Source organism: Euprymna scolopes, chromosome 18 (assembly GCF_053919585.1).
Source record: "Euprymna scolopes isolate OS-2025 chromosome 18, ASM5391958v1, whole genome shotgun sequence".
Classification (NCBI taxonomy): domain Eukaryota; kingdom Metazoa; phylum Mollusca; class Cephalopoda; order Sepiida; family Sepiolidae; genus Euprymna; species Euprymna scolopes.
In genome coordinates, this window is record NC_136499.1 from 123,266,641 (window position 1) to 123,287,018 (window position 20,378).

Below are 20,378 nucleotides of genomic sequence, written 5' to 3' on the forward strand. Positions count from 1 at the left end.
CGTCCATGTTATTTGTTGCAATCCAGCTATGCATTTTGAGGGTGTTGGCAATGGTCCTGTTGTCATAACTTGAATGGATAGAGAGCATGAGTTGTAAAACGGCGTATTCTTGATCTCGCTCAGAGAACATTGTACCACTTTCAAACATGATAGAAGGCTCCTATCGTTCTTGGGATTTGTACACAAATGGCTTACTAGTAGATGGTCTGCAACAAAAACAGATAACCGGTTTTCATTAAACGGAAATGGAATAATGTCGTCTTTTCTAGTGCGACAATTTTATCGTTCCACCCTGTAGCTATGAATTCTTTATTCAGCCCTCTACTCTCTTGACCTTGCGCTTTCTATCTTTAACCTCTTTCTAGCCATGAAGTTGATTTTGAAAATAAAAACGTTTACTAGATGGTGCAGCTTTGATTTACGAAATAACGTGATCAGTGGGGGACTAATCTGAGGTGCGGAATCTACAAAAATCGGGCTCCGAAGCTGCACTAAATGATGAGGGAAAAGCGTAACCCTACGTGATTCATGTGCAGAGAAATACTAATAACTGTTCCAGGTTTCGTTGCTCTACTGCTACGAGAAGTGTCAATACATTACTTGTTGAACGCTTCTCTCGTAATTCTGTTAAAAGTGTATCGTTGTGATTCTATTACTAGCTTCTATATGCTCGTAGCCGATACTGTACTGTTAAATCCATAAAAACTATACTACTTTACTTATACTAATAATGCGGGTTTGGTATCTTTCTGTCTGATACCGAAACTATACTTTTAATTCTATTATTTCATATTTTTTCGGGGATGGAAGGGGAGAGAAAGAGATTAGATTAGTATTTTTGTTAACATACGACCATCCATCCAGGCAGTACTTTCTCCATTTTTGTGTATTTTAGTATACATTCTCCCAGACTTACAAAATTATACAACGGAGGTGCATATACTTGCTAATAAAAAGATTAATTATTTACCAAAGGGTGTATCTGTATTTATTTGCTTCCCCGCTGAGCAAATTAGGCACAAGCCCATTTTTAATGTTGAGAGAGAGGGTGAGGGGGAAGGGAAAGGGGACCAGCTCCCGAGAGGTGGGAAATTGGAGTTGGATAGTGATTTGCCCCTACATGGACCAGAAAATTGCCACAAGGACAATGGTCTTTGATTGCAGCATCTGCCGGAACAGATGGTATTTATTTGCTCCCCCACCGAGCAAATTAGGCACAAGGCCGATTTTTAATGTGAGGAGTGAAGGGAGGGGGAAGGGAAAATGGGGACCAGCTCCCGAGAGGTGGGAAATGGGAGCTGGTTAAAGGTCAGGCATGTGGGGCTGCCCCCACATCTGGTCTTTGCTAGTCATAGCTAGACATCGCTAGTCATAGCTTGCAGTATCTGCTGGAACAGATGGTATTTATTTGCTCCCCCACCGAGCAAATTAGGCACAAGGCCGATTTTTAATGTGAGAAGGGAGGTGGAAGGGGAAAAGGGGACCAGCTCCCGAGAGGTGGGAAATGGGAGCTGGTTAAAGGTCAGACATGTGGGGTTGCCCCCACATCCGGTCTTTGCTATTCATAGCTAGTCATAGCTTGCAGTATCTGCCGGAACAGATGGTATTTATTTGCTCCCTCACCGAGCAAATTAGGCACAAGGCCGATTTTTAATGTGAGGAGTGAAGGGAGGGGGAAGGGAAAAAGGGGACCAGCTCCCGAGAGGTGAGAAATGGGAGCTGGTTAATGGTCAGGCATGTGGGGTTGCCCCCACATCTGGTCTTTGCTAGTCATAGCTAGTCATAGCTTGCAGCATCTGCCGGAACAGATGCTACACTTTGATCTTGGCCCGAAAGCCACAAAGGTCCTCCCGTGTGGGGAAGTGGGCCCCAAAAGTGAAGTATTTATATGCTCCCCCACCGAGCAAATTAGGCACAAGGTCGATTTTTAATGTGAGGAGTGAAGGGGGAAATGGGGACCAACTCCCCGGGGATTAGGGGAGCTGGATAGTAACAATTGGTATGAAGGGTTGCCCTACATTGACCATGGTCTTATCTGTGGGGTCGCCCTCACATAGGGTCTTTGCTTGCAGTATCTGTCGGACCAGATACTACACTTTGATCTTGGCCCTAAGGCCACGGAGGTTCATCTTCTTGCGAAAGGGGCGTATCTATAGGTGTGTCAGAAATTTCGTGAAAAATAGTGAATACTTCAACCCCGTCTTTCCAAGCTTATAACTCCTCGAAAAATGTAATTCAAGCCCTAATTATTTTTCAATTAAAGGGGCAAGGACTAAGGTTTCATTAAAAAAAAAAAATAAAAATAAAGTGTTTTTTTTTAAGGGTTTTAAACTTCGGACTTTACAGGAAATTTTCTAAAAAAACACTACTTTTTTGTTTTAAATTTGAATATATTATTTATTGACCTTTTCTCTTCAATTTGTGATATATAAAACTTTGGTGAGTAAATTAATTATTTACTTTTTAATAGACATTTCAAAATGAGAGGCGTGAATTATTCGACCCCCTGTCTTTCCAAGCTTATAACTACTTGAAAAATGTAATTCAAGCCCTAATTTTTTTTCAATTAAAGGAGCAAGGACCAAGGTTTCATTAAAAAACAAAAACAAAAGAAAAAACAAACAACGTAGTTTTAAAAAAAAAAAAGGTTTTAAACTTCGAACTTTACAGGTAACTTTCTAAAAAACACTACTTTTTTTTGTTTTAAATTTGAATATATTATTTATTGATCTTTTATCTTCAATTTGTGATATATATAAAACTTTGGTGAGCAAATTAATTATTTACTTTTTAATAGACACTTCAAAATGGGGGAACGTGAATTTAAAAAAAAAACGTTTGTCTAAAATATTATATTCGGTTTATTGGAAAGAGCATAAAATTTCACATTGACCCTGAAAATATCGTAAAAATAGAATCAATAGAAACATTTTGATAGATTTTTAAAGTTTAAAAATTGAAACATATTGCGTTCGTAAAATTCATTACTGTGTGTTTTTTTTTTAAATATTTCTATTACTTTTAAAACAACTTCAATAGTTTATTTTGGAAGTATAATCCATAAAGAAAATAAACAACCCACTTTTAAAAGAGAAATTACGAGATTTTTATATTTTATTCGCAGTTTTGTGTTAGGGGTGTCAAAAATTCCTACAAAAATTCTGATACACCTAGCGTATCTACCAAGTGATGTTCCCTGTGAGTGTTTTAGCAAGATATCACTTATCAATGCCAAATGGCCACTCGTGAGACAACACCGTGATAATTGGTAATAATGGTGCAAAAAAATTTTTTTTTATTTATATATATATTTATTCTTGGGAGTCAGCACTTATCAAAGCAAGAAGGCAACTCGAGGATAAATGTTAATGAATATAAGGTGGTAGTGTAGCAATCACTAATGGTAAGTAATACACGGGGTATTTCTGATATGAACGATCTGAAATCGACCCAATCAGCCTTCGAATATCCATCCACATGAATTGAAACATCTGAATGGTCGGAAGATCCCAGCGGAAACAGAACAGGAGATAAGCACAGCTAAGTTACAGGGTAAGTTGTTATAGTTTTTGATGAGACGTTCCATATAAGTTAACAAATTTACCGAATCTCCATTACTAATGGTTACTAAATTGTGCAATTTCTACTGTACACTCTTTAACCCTTATCCTCGAGTGGCCTCTTGGCCTTGATAAGTGGTGATGCCTATGTAAAAAAAAGACGAAAAGATTTACAAATTGCTCATCAGCCAAAGAAAGTCAGATGCATTAAAATTAACCAGCCACCTCTTTCCCCATTGCATCGCCTGCTTAGGGTCAGAGAAGAGAGAATCAGCGAGAACCTAGTCATTTACGGCCTTTGAAGTGTTGCCATAGATGGTAGTGTCGTCAGCATAGGAGGGATGGAGGACTTATATGACGATATGACTACATCCGGGTTCTTCCACACAAGAATACATGTGACACTATCGGTGCCCCCTAAGGGCTGGGAAGTGGGGGTGGGAGAAAGAGAAGTATCGCAGAATATAAGAGAAAATAATATCGGAAATAACAACGGTATAGGAAATGAGGTTGTGGAAAGTCAATGGATAGGAAGTTGTTTACAAAGACACACAATTGAAATATGTCAGGATATTGTTAATCAAGGTGTGGCAGCAACAAAAAAGAACCGGCCAATGGGTATGGATATATTTAGAGTTGGTTTTTGGGTACTTTAAAGAGTGGCTATCAATTTTGCGACGATTCTCAACAGTTACAGGTTCAGTTTGGGACAGTTGGCGGCTCGGAGTTCCCCCGAGAGAGACCAGAGGGATTGGAATCGAAGCCGAGAGAGAGAGTAAATCGGGTCAAGAAATAAATTGATAGGAACTATCAACGGAAAACGTTGTAATTCATATTTCTACGTTACGCGATGGTATCACACACACATCCAAAGCTTAACTGATTTATATACTAGTACTCGTCTTGTGTTGCGTTATTGTAGAACGATCACAAAGTGGATCAGGTAGCATGATTGGCTAGTGTAAGCCATACATACGGACGTGTATAGCATCCGGGGCAGACGTCGAAAGATACCCCGAAAGCCTAAAGTTTAAGTATATTACCAGCTACGATTACTTACACCCGTCTATTAAAGCGACTTACTAGATTGTATTACTCGATTAGATTAGCCAATACCACTCAGCTACTCCAAACTATTATATCCTATTCCGGAACATATCAAGGACCATTATAGATTATTCGAGTATGCTTGTAGAGTTAAACGTTCTGTTAAAGCAGGTAATAAAATATGGAAGGAAGTAAGAGACAGAACTAAACTTAATTCCTGACAAGCGAGATTTACGTAAACGACCGGTTCACAGTTATCGGCCTGCACTGATTAATCCCCACTCCATTTTCAGTCACGTCACATGAATAATAGCCGGTTCTGTAACAGTCAATAAGCTACACGTGCCATAAATTACAAGTTTATGTCACGTTTTAATCTGCCCATAAACAACTCGTATAAATCATGCATGTCATAAAAAGTCGGCTTTACTCGTGTTGCTTTGGCATAAAAAATCCTGAAAGTGAAAGTAGATCGAATCAACGGGAGGACTGCTCTAAAAGCTAATTTTACGGTCATTCATTTGCGTCTTTATGGTTTTCAGGCGCCAATATAGTATGAGTTATCGGTCATTAAATGAAAAGAATTTGGGTGGCCATTTTATTTTCATACACTTTGCTCCTTCGAATCTGACGAGTTTTATTTATTTATTTACGAGCAGTCAAGCCCGGCTCAGCTCAGGCCCTATGTACTGTTCATAACTGTATGTGCACATAATATATATATATATATGTGTGTGTGTGTGTGTGTGTGTGTGTGTGTGTGTGTGTGTGTGTGTGTGTGTGTGTGTGTGTTTGTGCGTGTATGTAGTAAAAAGTTTGACTCATGTCCAGGTAACCTACATCTAAAATTTCAAGTTTTTAGACCCAAAATTGGCGGAGGAGTTTGGTAGAGTCTGCAAAGATCAACTCTCTCAACTTTGACCTCTTGGCATCAAATGTTCGCCCAAAAGCTGATTAAAAGGCTTGCTGCATGTCTGAATATCCTTTATGTAAAATTTTAAATGTTTAGACCCAAAATTGGCTGAATAGTTTGCTAGAGACCGTAAAGGTCAAATCCTTTGAACTTTAACCCCTTGGCAAATCACATTTTCAGCCAAAAACCGATTAAAAATCTTGCCTTATGTCCGAATACCCTTTATGTAAAATTTCAAATGTTTAGAGCAAAAATTGGATGAGTAATTTGGTAGAAACCGCAGAAGTCAATTTTTTAAATCTTTGACCCCAATTTTGACCCCTTAACATTTATTGTTTTGGACTCAAATAAAATTAAAAAGTTTGATCCATGTCCAAGTAACCTACATCTAAAATTTTAAGTGTTTAGACCCAAAATTGGCGGAGGAGTTTAGTAAAGTTTTTTTAAGTAAAATTATAGAACTTTGACCCCTTGACAGCCAAATTTCTAGCCGAAAACCGAGTAAAAAGATTTCCCTAAATATCAATACCCTTATGTGAAATCTCGAGTCTGTAGACTGAAAATTGACAGAGTAGATTGCTGGGGAAATGTACACACAGAGACACATACACAGACAATTTCACCTTTATATATAGATGATGAGTGAGTACTCGTACTATTCTAATCTTTACTGCTATTTTCACAATATCTCGGTCTTTGTAATCTTCGGCCTGTCTATATTGTCGAACGGGAAATTTCGTATTTAATCCAACGGGATAGCATGCTCTCGTGCCATTGGGCATTACAAGGTAGAAGTTCTAAGTAATTCGCAAGTATATTTTGAGTGTCGCCCGCTATGAGGATTGAACCACCAAACCTCAGAAGAGTTTAACTTTCTAGAAGCGTAAGCCATGTTTAGTTTCAGAACAGTCTTGACAGGTGACTAGTTTGCAGTAGACAGAACAGTTTCCGATGGTTCGTTGTTACACACAAGTCCTGAGAGGTGACTGGTTTGCAGTAGACAGTTCCACAGAGCAAAATCTTCTTACCGTGTCGAGACGGAAAAAACATGCGAAATTGCTACAGAAAAGGTTTAATATTTACGCAGCAATTCTGGTTTCTGATTGGTTGGTAGCAGAACGTGAATTAATTCGATTCGTCAGTTCCTAGCAGCATCGTTTATAAATAAAATCGCCCGACTGTGTGGAATCATATCCCATTATGAATCAAAAATATCTCAACATCCCCCCTATTTTTTTATAATAGGGAAGTCCCTTGTGTTTGTTCTGCACAAAAATAAATATATATATATATATATATATATATATATATATATATATATATATGTATGTATTCAATTATACATAAAAAAATTAGAAATCATTTGGGTCTTAGAATTTTAGCATGTAAAAAGACGCCATTTTTAATTGTGGTCAAATGTAGTATAGTACCTACAGTTTAACTAGTCAATACACGGACAAGACACAGCTGGTTGTCAATATACGGACCAGACACCGCTGGTTGTCCATACACGGACCAGACACCGCTGGTTGCCAATACACGGACCAGACACCGCTGGTTGTCAATACACGGACCAGACACCGCTGGTTGTCAATACACGGACTAGACACAGCTGGTTGTCAATACACGAGTAAGAGGAAGTCGCGTGCTTGTCGAGCGTAACTTCGTTTTCTTCTCTTTTTCTTTCTCCAATTTCTTTCCGATCACTATGCTTATATATATATATATATATATATATATATATATATATATATATATATATATATATATTTACCAGTGGTGAAAAAACCGGACTAGAGTGCTCAATGTGTAGTCAGAGCAGTATATAGAAAATTTATTACTGTGAGTCCAGAATGAGTTTACAAATTGTTTCTTATTTGACTTTATAACTTAGTCCATCTATGAATTCTGATGATGCTAGTTGGAGTTTTCCTCTCTTTGAGGATTTTCCTCTAGCTGAAACAATCTGTAAACTCATTCTGGACTCACAGTAATAAATTTCCTATATATATATATATATATATATATATATATACATATATATATATATATATATATATATATCAGTTTTCATTCCAAAGCGAAATATATTTTTATACTTTTTCTTTCCTAATATGTTATTTTGTCTTACACATGTTTTGTTGAATTGCATACGAACTCCGTGTTTTTGTTTATGTGTATTTGTTAATGATGCAATTTTATTCGCTGATATCCCGACCATGAAATCAGTTGTATTTGTTTACAAGATACTAATAGCAGATATAAAAAAAAGTAGATTAGACTGAAAATGATTTAAATAAATGATTGAATCAAGCGAAGAAAATGATAAGAAATGAAAATGACAAAATAAAATCCACAGAATTAGAGTGACCTTTTGACCTCTGTAAGCATTAAAAGGTATCCGTCTGTCTTTTTGTCAGTTTAAACTCGTTGTATTTGACCCAAATTAGTCATGCATAGCCAAATTAGTCATGCATAGCTAAATTAATCGACATCAACGTAGGTGTTCATGAAAAGTAACCAATGAAGCGAAATTGAGCCTCGACTCAAAAAGTTTTATAAAATAATAAAGGCAGATCAACCTTAAAACTCGGGGATCAGATGGGATCAGAGCTGACTTGAACGTTTTTAGAAAGAAACTGTTAATGGAAATACTACTGTCTGATGCTAGGCCTAACGAGGAAAAGGGGAACTATCTTTTCATTTGTGTTTTTGCTATGAATTTATGCAACAAAAAACAGATTGGCGCTCAGTCGAGAAGCTTTCATAGTATTAAGGAAAGAGCAGAGAAATACTAGAAATGGCCCTTCTCTGAGAAAGGGAATGGAGAGAACAGTGGAGATAATCTATTAAACGCATACCAGATTGCAAAATACAACATTTAGTCTCAATTTCAGTCGCCCATTTTCGTTGTTTTTTATACTGAATTTTTTGTACTTGTTGGTTAATTATAAAGTCATGCTTCAATTATAATCTGAACAACAGGACAATCGCTCAACTAATCTCGCGTCATTTTGTGTTAATCTCGTGACTCCTCTTTCTGATCAGCCATCTATTTCCGGCTTGCTAATTGAGCCATCTGTCTTAGTTTTATATCTTTTCTAACTCATTTGCATAATTGAGCGTCATTATCTCTGCTTCGGACATTTAAATTCCACCTAACGCAAAGTCGAATGCACAGCTCGTTGATTAAATGAATTGAGAAACGTCTTCTTCGTTTTAATGTTCCCCGACCCTTCCCCCACCTTTTTTTCCTTCCTTTTTCTTTTTTTTTTCATTCCAGTTGTAAATGAGATTTGGATCGAAATCACTTTGATCATTTCGGCCTTTACGCTTAAATGAACCAATCAATATTTCTTCTATACATAAAATTGTCCCGCATTATTTAATTCGCTATTCACCCTCTTTCGCGCACGCGCATATATATATATATATATATATATACACACACACACACATTATATATATATATATATATATATATATATATATATATATATATATATATATATATATAAAGCTGAACGTCTGTGTGTGTGTGTGTGTGTCTGGTCACGAATAGGCTCCTATATGGTTGACTATTATAGAAAACTGATCACATATAATGATAGAAGATGTATCGAGACACAGGAATGGGTATGTTTGATCTGGCATAATGATGATTCATTAAAATTGTGGGGTCTGCGTACGTACCTGGTCCACAAAGTATGGAAATAAAACATTTAAAAATTTAAAAAAAACGTTTACAAGTGTTTTTGATATAGATGTACATAATAATACTTTGATAAGTATGTTTTAACTTAAATAGGGATGGTATAATAAAATTGTGGGGTCTGCGTTCGCGCCTGGCCTCCATAGAATGGAAATATGCACAAACTTTAATAAAGACTTGTCATATTTATCTGCGTAAGAATATTTTGATAATTATGTTTTAGTTTGAAGAAATATGATATAATAAAATGATGGGGTGTTCGTCCGCGCCTGACCTCCATAGAATGCAAATATATCACAAAGTTTAACAAGGTTTTTTAATATAGATCCACAGAATATTGTGATAAGTGTTTCAGTGTGAACAGGTATAGTATAATAAATTATGGGGTTTATCTATTTTATTTTTACTTTCATCATATTTTGCTTTGGTTATGATACCCCCAAATTCGAAGCTATCTCTTTACAACCCTTCTTTTTCATAACCTATCATACTTTCATAAATCAGAATCCATTTTCTGTAGGCTGTTGTTAAGCCCAGTCAACGACGGGTACTTTTACTAGTATATATATATATATATATATATATATATATATATATATATATATATATATATATATATATATTAATAAATCCGTATTCCTGTCTGTTGTTTTACAATGACATCATAGCATATATATATATATATATATATATATATATATATATATATATATATATATATTGCTTTGAAAAGTATGAATGGAGTCATTATGGGTGAAAAAAAAAGAAGAACAAAAAGAAGAACTGGGAAATTGTATAGAGAAAAATCGACTAAAAAGAATTATAGGTAAAAAAAAAACATCGAATAAAAAAGGGATCCATACGAAATTACGTGTAAAAAAAATTAATGGATCTAGAGGTTAACCTTTCGACCGACCCTTTTCAATAGATCTCGTCGGTAAGTTGCATTAAATTAACGAATGAGAATGGAAAAAAAGGGGAGGAGATGAAGTCAAGAAAAGAAAAAATATATATATATATAATTAAGAAAATCCGTTGTCTACAAATAAGTATAGACAAAACAGAAAAACCAACGTACATGTAGACTTTTTTTTCTTTTTAGAGTTCTTTAAATAACTCTAATTTATGTGAAAGTTCTTTTTGTCTACATAAAGCTGGTTTGCGCATCAGCATACTGACGGCCTCCAAAATGTTGAGGTGCTGTTTGTTCCGGGCTTTATGTAAAATGCGGAAACATTCATCAGAATATGCTTGGCCACAAGTTTTATTTTCATACAAATGAACACCAATTCTAAACACCAGAACTCTAAAAAGAAAAAAAAGTCTACATGTACGTTGGTTTTTCTGTTTTGTCTATACTTATTTGTAGACAACGGATTTTCTTAATTATATATATATATTTTTTCTTTTCTTGACTTCATCTCCTCCCCTTTTTTTCCATTCTCATTCGTTAATTTAATGCAACTTACCGACGAGATCTATTGAAAAGGGTCGGTCGAAAGGTTAACCTCTAGATCCATTAATTTTTTTTACACGTAATTTCGTATGGATCCCTTTTTTATTCGATGTTTTTTTTTTACCTATAATTCTTTTTAGTCGATTTTTCTCTATACAATTTCCCGGTTCTTCTTTTTTTCTTCTTTTTTTCACCCACAATGACTCCATTCATACTTTTCAAAGCAATATTAAAATTGTGTACCACGAAACATCTGTTTAAATATATATATATATATATATATATATATATATATATATATATATATATATATATATAACATTATGTATCGACATAATATTTTATAAGGAGATACAATATTTTCTGTATCAGTTTTCTGTATTTACTTTAACAGTGCTCAATACGAGAATAGAGCCAGGTATTAAGTCATTAAAATATATTTTGCAATTAATCCACACAAATTTTTTCAGTGTTTCATCTTTATGAGGACTCGCGTATTTATATATATATATACACGTTGTATAAAGTTTGCTAGGTAACCAATAAGATTCTTTTTTATTCTCGCTCCTGTTTTCACCAGCCAATGGTCGGGCTTTTATCAGACAAAGACTCGGCTGACTTGTATTTCACCTCCTTTTATTTATGTTTAGCGAGAGTTAAGCCATCTGTCTTTGGCATTAAGAAGTGACCTTGTTTTAATCTTGGTGTGCTTAGGGAATACTCTGACCTGGTCCGTATTAGTTTCATAAAGACGCTAAATATAAAAAGAGATGCAGCTCTGTATTCGTAAATACAGAGTTATGTACCCTCTTTGAAACAAAAATATGTTTAGATAAAAATAAAAGACAAGTAAACATTTTTTTTTTTACTTAAGAGGCCACCTCTTATCAAGGCGTGGATGCTACTCTAGGACAAGAGTTAAATATTAGGTAGATGTTGAGACAATATGATCAGTTATGGTGGAACATGGGTAACGCTAGATTATTTTAAAAGATGGATCAATAGGGATTTATTCATATTAACTTTGAATAAGACCATGTTATAGTCATCTAGGAAGCAAACCCACGGTACTGTGTTCCATAGATTTCAGACAAAGACAGGTGGATGATAACAGACATTGCAGTAAACTCGCGCAGATGCCACATTTGCACAATACCTGTTATAGCTAGTGTTTCATGATATAAACTTATGTACGAGGGTTGTGGACATACGTTGCATGGAGAGAAATGATATGACAATATGATAGATGTGTAATGAGAATCTTAAAATCCACCGCCCAAGAGAAGAATCTCAGAGTTCAATGTTGGTTTTAAGAAAGTAAAAATTATGACGATTTTAATGCAACTATGACGTAACCTGAACTACTGATTGGAATGATTGGATTGTCAGTTCGTAAATAATTTATTTTTATTTTTCGGGTCAGCTTTCATCTTTCCCGCAGAAATCAATAAACAGGATTCGATGAATGGTGAATTTGATGACTAAAGGCATATATTATAAACAGCGTGATCACCGTTACACACTCGTTAGATGACAAAGTTAAGCCACGCTGAGAATGGTCAATACTAAATGGGTAATCATTTTGGAATACTGAATGCCATATGTACTCTCCGCTTATTCCGGCAGTGCTTGCAGTCAGCCTAGATTTATCTTTGCAACTGTGATCAAGCAGTGTCGATTAAAGAGATATGTGATTGTGGGTTGCAGAGCTATCGCATGTTTTTCTCGCCTTCTTATTGGCTAAGTGCTTCTGCATCTCCCAGGTGATTACATAAACGGTCGGAAAATGCCGAAACAAGACCGACTATTCTAGGGGCGTCTCACGGCTGTTTATGCAAACGTCCGGAAGATGCCGAACAAAAAGTCGGTTTTGTCTGCTTCAAACGCTGTACTAGTAACCCAAAAATAATGGGCAATAAATAAAATGGTACTTCTGAATTTACTGACCCGCAGTTTCCACAATGTTTCTCTGGTATATTCGGCCGCTGGCGGTAATAACCGGAAGCGGCCCATCAAGAAATGTTAAGCCGCTATGAGAAAATTATATGATAAACAGAAAACATGTGGAAATACAATAAATAAAATTACAGACATGTATTTAACACAACTCTAACCCTAACCTGCGGGACAGGATCACAGTGTAGTATCTGTTCCGGCAGATACTGCAAGCTATGACTAGCTATGACTAGCAAAGACCAGATGTGGGGGCAACCCCACATGTCTGACCTTTAACCAGCTCCCATTTCCCACCTCTCGGGAGCTGGTCCCCTTTTTCCCTTCCCCCTCCCTTCACTCCTCACATTAAAAATCGGCCTTGTGCCTAATTTGCTCGGTGAGGGAGCAAATAAATACCATCTGTTCTGATATTATACTTCATTTTTTTTTTGTCCTCTGTCAGTGTCGGAGAAATCCTTCATGACTGAGATCATTTTTATTATTGTTCCTATCCAGAGTGCCCCTTCTTGAGGAGCTGGATTCCCCCACATTAAAAACCGACCTTGTGTCTAATTCTGTCCTCGTGGGGAGGCAAGTAAATAGGAACCCTAACCTGTGCGATTAAAATTGATTTTTTATTTCTTATAATTTAAAAAAAAAAAAAAAAAAAAAAAAAACAAGAAAAAAAAGTAGTCTTCATAGAGTTGTATTAGCTGAAAACAGATAGTGCGTTCGTTAAAAATTAAGGAACGCTCCCCCAGCCTTTTTCGGTTATTTCCGTCAGCTGCCGAGCGAGCCCGAGCCAATTTCGCGAAAATCGTGAAAATGCAGAAGCACCAAGAAAAGACATATAATCTCGTAAAATTATTTGCAAAATAAAATTAAAAATTAAAAAAATATTTGTTTGGTTTTGCACAATCATTCAAATTGGTTTCCGGTTCGATATTTAAGTGAAATATAAAAACCCGTAATTCAACTTACGTTTCTGTTGACGTGAAAAAGTCTGGTTCGCCCTCCAACGGTTCAATGTTGGTTAAACGGCTACGGAGTTCTCCGATCAATTTATCCTTATCACACATTTTGCTCGTGGAGACTGCAAAATTAAAAAAACAAAAAAACATCATTTTAATGTAAATCATTTATATACAGGATTTCTTATCTATATATTAATACGTACATGTGTTACGGTTTCCAGCTTATAAATTATTCGATCGGGAGATCCTATTTATTAAAAAGGAGGATAGAGATGGATTACATACTGCGAACATTAAATTAGCATTTTGATACGCTACGACATTTCTGAATTTTTGAGATAAGGATTGGTTATTTGTATTATTATTCATCGGACTACTGTTCTCATCTTGAGTGTGATTTTCACCACGTTTCGGTCGATATAACCTCCGACCTTCTTCAGGTGTATCTTGTCGAACTCGGGAATGTTTCTATCGAACTCAGGAATTTGGACGGAATTTCGAGCGAAACCCTTTATTTACTTCACAAGAGAGGGTAGCATGCTCTTGTTCCGTCAGTCATGACTGGATATAGGTCCTACGTTATTACCTTCTATCTTCCTTTTTAATAAATAGGATCTCCCGATCACTGAAGACTCAATGTAAAAAATAAATAAATAAAAATAAATGATGTCGCTTTTGGGCTGTACGCGAAACTAAAATACACCTTCTTGGTCTTCTGACTAGGATCCAAAGGTAATATCTGCTCTGCCTAAAGATGGTAGAATTATAGCGCGAGGTTTCCGCTCGTACAGAGCGTCCTTACAATGGAAATATGTCACAGACTCCTATAAGGATATTGAAGATACACCGTAATACCCAGGTATATTATGACACTACATTAACCAGATTACTTAGACAAATACTTTTACAGTTTTAATGAAAGGGCTACAATAATATCGCAGGGTCTTCATTCACGCTGAACGTCCACAGAATACCCGCACCAATATAATACATATGAAAGATGCCGCTGTGGGATTTCCAACGTTATAAGGATTGAGTAAGGAGACCCGGGGGGGGGGGGATTTTTTAAAAATAAATTGGTATTAGTGGTAGGGAGGCGAAACAACGGTAGGCAGTTTGAGTGGAGAGAGAGAGAAAAAGTGGGAGTAGGCAGGTAGGCTCGAATTTGTAACGCAAAGGAGGAAAAGAAAGTAAGAAAAAAAAAACATAACGTCTTAGCCGATGTCTCGATGACCAACCCGGAAGTTGAGAGCGTTGAAATTAAGTCTATTCAGTCAGAAAGAAAACGATGACTTGCGAAAATATTGACGAAAAAAAAACGAATCCTCCTTTAAAAAAATGGCCGAATTTAGGGTAAAGAATTATTGTTTTGGGCCAATTTTTCAATATTTGTCATCCGAAGGACGGAGCTTTAAAACGATACCGATTTCGTGAGGATCGGTTGCGTCTGTCGAAAGTTTTTGTGTGACATATAAATATACACACACACATTTTGTCTTTTATGTATTAGATTATATTAGACCCAATATATAGTAATGCTTTTAAAAGTAAAAAAATAATAATAACTCGTGCGCCACACCGAGAATCGAAACAAAAACGTTTAGCTTACGATTTACTTTTTCCATTGACGTTTAAAGGCATCTTTGCTGCAAGACTAAAATTAAAACATGAACCAATAGCTATTACGTTACACATGCATATTCGCTTGTCAAATTCCATTTTTTTTTAACTTTCAAACTTTTGCACTGATTTTCCCCAGCTAAAACTCAAATATAAACTTTCGCATGGGTTCGAATACTCTATATATTAAGTTTCATATTTGTAGACCAAAAACTGCAGAGAAATTTGGCAGACCAATTGTTTTAAGTAAATATATATACGCATAAATAAATATATACAAAAAGAGGTTTGTGTTTCTCATAATCTTTTTACGCAAATATTACGCAAGTATAAATCATGTAGAATATCCGCATGAATATAATTACACGTAATAGTTAACTAAAGATGATCATCCCATAATAAAACCAATAAAATTAACAGAAAATTAATTAAAATGGATGCTTATAAGAATATGTAAGTTAGGTAGATCTTTTGCAGATGAATGCAATGCCACGACCCATATATAACAAAGCTATACTTTCTTTTTAAATAAATAGAAAAAAGGTCCTTGGCCTTTAGGCCGGGATCAACGTGTAGTATTTGATTTGATGCTACATTTGTTAATTTGTCCCTGGTCAATGGAGGGGAAACCCTCTAAATTGAGATAATACTTATTTTTAGCTACTGCCAGGGCGCCCCTTTTTCCCCTTATTTTGGGGAGCTGGTTTTCACTCAGATTAAAAACGACCTTGTGTCACATTTTGCTTTCGTGGGGAAGCAAATAAATACCCATAGAAAACAGAACTACTATGAATATCAATACATAAAAAACCATATAGGAGTATAATTTTTTTAATATGAATATCAATACATAAAAAGCTATAGGAGTATATTTTTTTAATATGAATATCAATACATAAAAAAGCTATAGGAGTATAATTTTTTTAATATGAATATCAATACATAAAAAGCTATAGGAGTATAATTTTTTTAATATGAATATCAATAGATAAAAAGCTATAGGAGTATAATTTTTTTAATATGAATATCAATACATAAAAAAGCTATAGGAGTATAATTTTTTTAATATGAATATCAATACATAAAAAGATATAGGAGTATAATTTTTTTAATATGAATATCAATACATAAAAAGCTATAGGAGTATAAGTTTTTTAATATGAATATCAATACATAAAAAGCTATAAGAGTAAAATTTTTTTTGATATGAATATCAATACATAAAAAGCTATAGGAGTATAATTTTTTAATATGAATATCAATACATAAAAAGCTATCAGAGTATAATTTTTTTAATATGAATATCAATACATAAAAAGCTATAGGAGTATAATTTCTTTAATATAAATATCAATACATAAAAAGCTATAAGAGTATAATTTTTTTAATATGAATATCAATACATAAAAAGCTATAAGAGTATAATTTTTTTAATATGAATATCAATACATAAAAAGCTATAAGAGTATAATTTTTTTAATATGAATATCAATACATAAAAAGCTATAGGAGTATATTTTTTTTAATATGAATATCAATACATAAAAAGCTATAGGAGTATAATTTTTTTAATATGAATATCAATACATAAAAAGATATAAGAGTATAATTTTTTTAATATGAATATAAATACATAAAAAGCTATAGGAGTATATTTTTTTATATGAATATCAATACATAAAAAGCTATTGGAGTATATTTTTTTAATATGAATATCAATACATAAAAAGCTATAGGAGTATAATTTTTTTAATATGAATATCAATACATAAAATGCTATAGGAGTATAATTTTTTTAATATGAATATCAATACATAAAAAGATATAGGAGTATAATTTTTTTAATATTAATATCAATACCTAAAAAGCTATAGGAATATAATTTCTTTAATATGAATATCAATACATAAAAAGCTATAAGAGTATACTTTTTTTAATATGAATATCAATACATAAAAAGCTATAAGAGTATAATTTTTTTAATATTAATATCAATACATAAAAAGCTATAGGAGTATAATTTTTTTAATATGAATATCAATACATAAAAAGCTATAGGAGTATAATTTTTTTAATATGAATATCAATACATAAAAAGCTATAAGAGTATAATTTTTTTGATATGAATATCAATACATAAAAAGCTATAGGAGTATAATTTTTTTAATATGAATATCAATACATAAAAAGCTATCAGAGTATAATTTTTTTAATATGAATATCAATACATAAAAAGCTATAGGAGTATAATTTCTTTAATATAAGTATCAATACATAAAAAGCTATAACAGTATAATTTTTTTAATATGAATATCAATATATAAAAAGGTATATGAGTATAATTTTTTTAATATGAATATCAATACATAAAAAGATATAAGAGTATATTTTCTTAATATGAATATCAATACATAAAAAGCTGTAAGAGTATATTTTTTAATATGAATATCAATATATAAAAAGCTATAAGAGTATAATTTTTTTAATATGAATATCAATACATAAAAAGCTATAAGAGTATATTTTTTTTAATATGAATATCAATACATAAAAAGCTATAAGAGTATAATTTGTTTAATATGAATATCAATACATAAAAAGCTATAGGAGTATAATTTTTTTAATATGAATATCAATACATAAAAAGCTATAGGAGTATAATTTCTTTAATATGAATATCAATACATAAAAAGCTATAAGAGTATAATTTTTTTAATATGAATATCAATACATAAAAAGCTATAGGAGTGTAATTTTTTTAATATGAATATCAATACATAAAAAGCTATAGGAGTATAATTTTTTTAATATGAATATCAATACATAAAAAGATATAAGAGTATAATTTTTTTAATATGAATATCAATACATAAAAAGCTATAGGAGTATATTTTTTTATATGAATATCAATACATAAAAAGCTATTGGAGTATATTTTTTTAATATGAATATCAATACATAAAAAGCTATAGGAGTATAATTTTTTTAATATGAATATCAATACATAAAATGCTATAGGAGTATAATTTTTTTAATATGAATATCAATACATAAAAAGATATAGGAGTATAATTTTTTTAATATTAATATCAATACCTAAAAAGCTATAGGAATATAATTTCTTTAATATGAATATCAATACATAAAAAGCTATAAGAGTATACTTTTTTTAATATGAATATCAATACATAAAAAGCTATAAGAGTATAATTTTTTTAATATTAATATCAATACATAAAAAGCTATAGGAGTATAATTTTTTTAATATGAATATCAATACATAAAAAGCTATAGGAGTATAATTTTTTTAATATGAATATCAATACATAAAAAGCTATAAGAGTATAATTTTTTTGATATGAATATCAATACATAAAAAGCTATAGGAGTATAATTTTTTTAATATGAATATCAATACATAAAAAAACTATCAGAGTATAATTTTTTTAATATGAATATCAATACATAAAAAGCTATAGGAGTATAATTTCTTTAATATAAATATCAATACATAAAAAGCTATAACAGTATAATTTTTTTAATATGAATATCAATATATAAAAAGGTATATGAGTATAATTTTTTTAATATGAATATCAATACATAAAAAGATATAAGAGTATATTTTCTTAATATGAATATCAATACATAAAAAGCTGTAAGAGTATATGTTTTAATATGAATATCAATATATAAAAAGCTATAAGAGTATAATTTTTTTAATATGAATATCAATACATAAAAAGCTATAAGAGTATATTTTTTTTAATATGAATATCAATACATAAAAAGCTATAAGAGTATAATTTGTTTAATATGAATATCAATACATAAAAAGCTATAGGAGTATAATTTTTTTAATATGAATATCAATACATAAAAAGCTATAGGAGTATAATTTCTTTAATATGAATATCAATACATAAAAAGCTATAAGAGTATAATTTTTTTAATATGAATATCAATACATAAAAAGCTATAGGAGTGTAATTTTTTTAATATGAATATCAATACATAAAAAGCTATAGGAGTATAATTTTTTTAATATGAATATCAATACATAAAAAGCTATAAGAGTATAATTTTTTTTAATATGAATATCAATACATAAAAAGCTATAGGAGTATATTTTTTTAATAGGAATATCAATACATAAAAAGCTATAAGAGTATAATTTTTTTAATATGAATATCAATACATAAAAAGCTATAAGACTATAATTTTTTTAATATAAATATCAATACATAAAAAGCTATAAGACTATAATTTTTTTAATATGAATATCAATACATAAAAAGCTATGAGAGTATAATTTTTTTAATATGAATATCAATACATAAAAAGCTATGAGTATATTTTTTTAATATCAATATCAATACATAAAAAGATATAGGAGTATAATTTTTTTAATATGAATATCAATACATAAAAAGCTATCAGATTATAATTGTTTTAATATGAATATCAATATATAAAAAGGTATAAGAGTATAATTTTTTTTAATATGAATATCAATACATAAAAAGATATAAGAGTATATTTTTTTAATATGAATATCAATACATAAAAAGCTATAGGATTATAATTTTTTTATTATGAATATCAATACATAAAAAGCTATGAGTATAATCTTTTAAATATGAATATCAATATAAAAAGCTATAGGAGTATAATTTCTTTAATATGAATATCATTACATAAAAACCCATATAGGAGTATAATTTTTTTAATATGAATTGCAATACCTAAAAAGATATAGGAGTATAATTATTTAATATGAATATCAATACATAAAAAGATATAAGAGTATATTTTCTTAATATGAATATCAATACATAAAAGCTGTAAGAGTATATTTTTTAATATGAATATCAATATATAAAAAGCTATAAGAGCATAATTTTTTTAATATGAATATCAATACATAAAAAGCTATAAGAGTATAATTTTTTAATATGAATATCAATACATAAAAAGCTATAAGACTATAATTTTTTTAATATAAATATCAATACATAAAAAGCTATAAGAGTATAATTTTTTTAATATGAATATCAATACATAAAAAGCTATGAGAGTATAATTTTTTTAATATGAATATCAATACATAAAATGCTATAGGAGTATAATTTTTTTAATATGAATATCAATACATAAAAAG

General features: G+C 31.6%; 1 protein-coding gene across 2 annotated transcripts in view; it reads right to left on the minus strand.

Moving 5' to 3' along the window:
- Positions 1 to 20,378, minus strand: part of LOC145297795 (phosphatidylinositol transfer protein 3-like) — a 169,482-nt gene that overhangs the window by 58,553 nt on the left and 90,551 nt on the right. For both annotated transcript variants that reach the window (XM_080144080.1, XM_080144081.1), the window contains exon 2: positions 13,605 to 13,716. In XM_080144080.1, coding sequence (XP_080000206.1) covers positions 13,605 to 13,702 — 98 coding nt within the window. In that variant the 5' untranslated portion in view covers positions 13,703 to 13,716. The remainder of the gene's footprint in view (positions 1 to 13,604; positions 13,717 to 20,378) is intronic.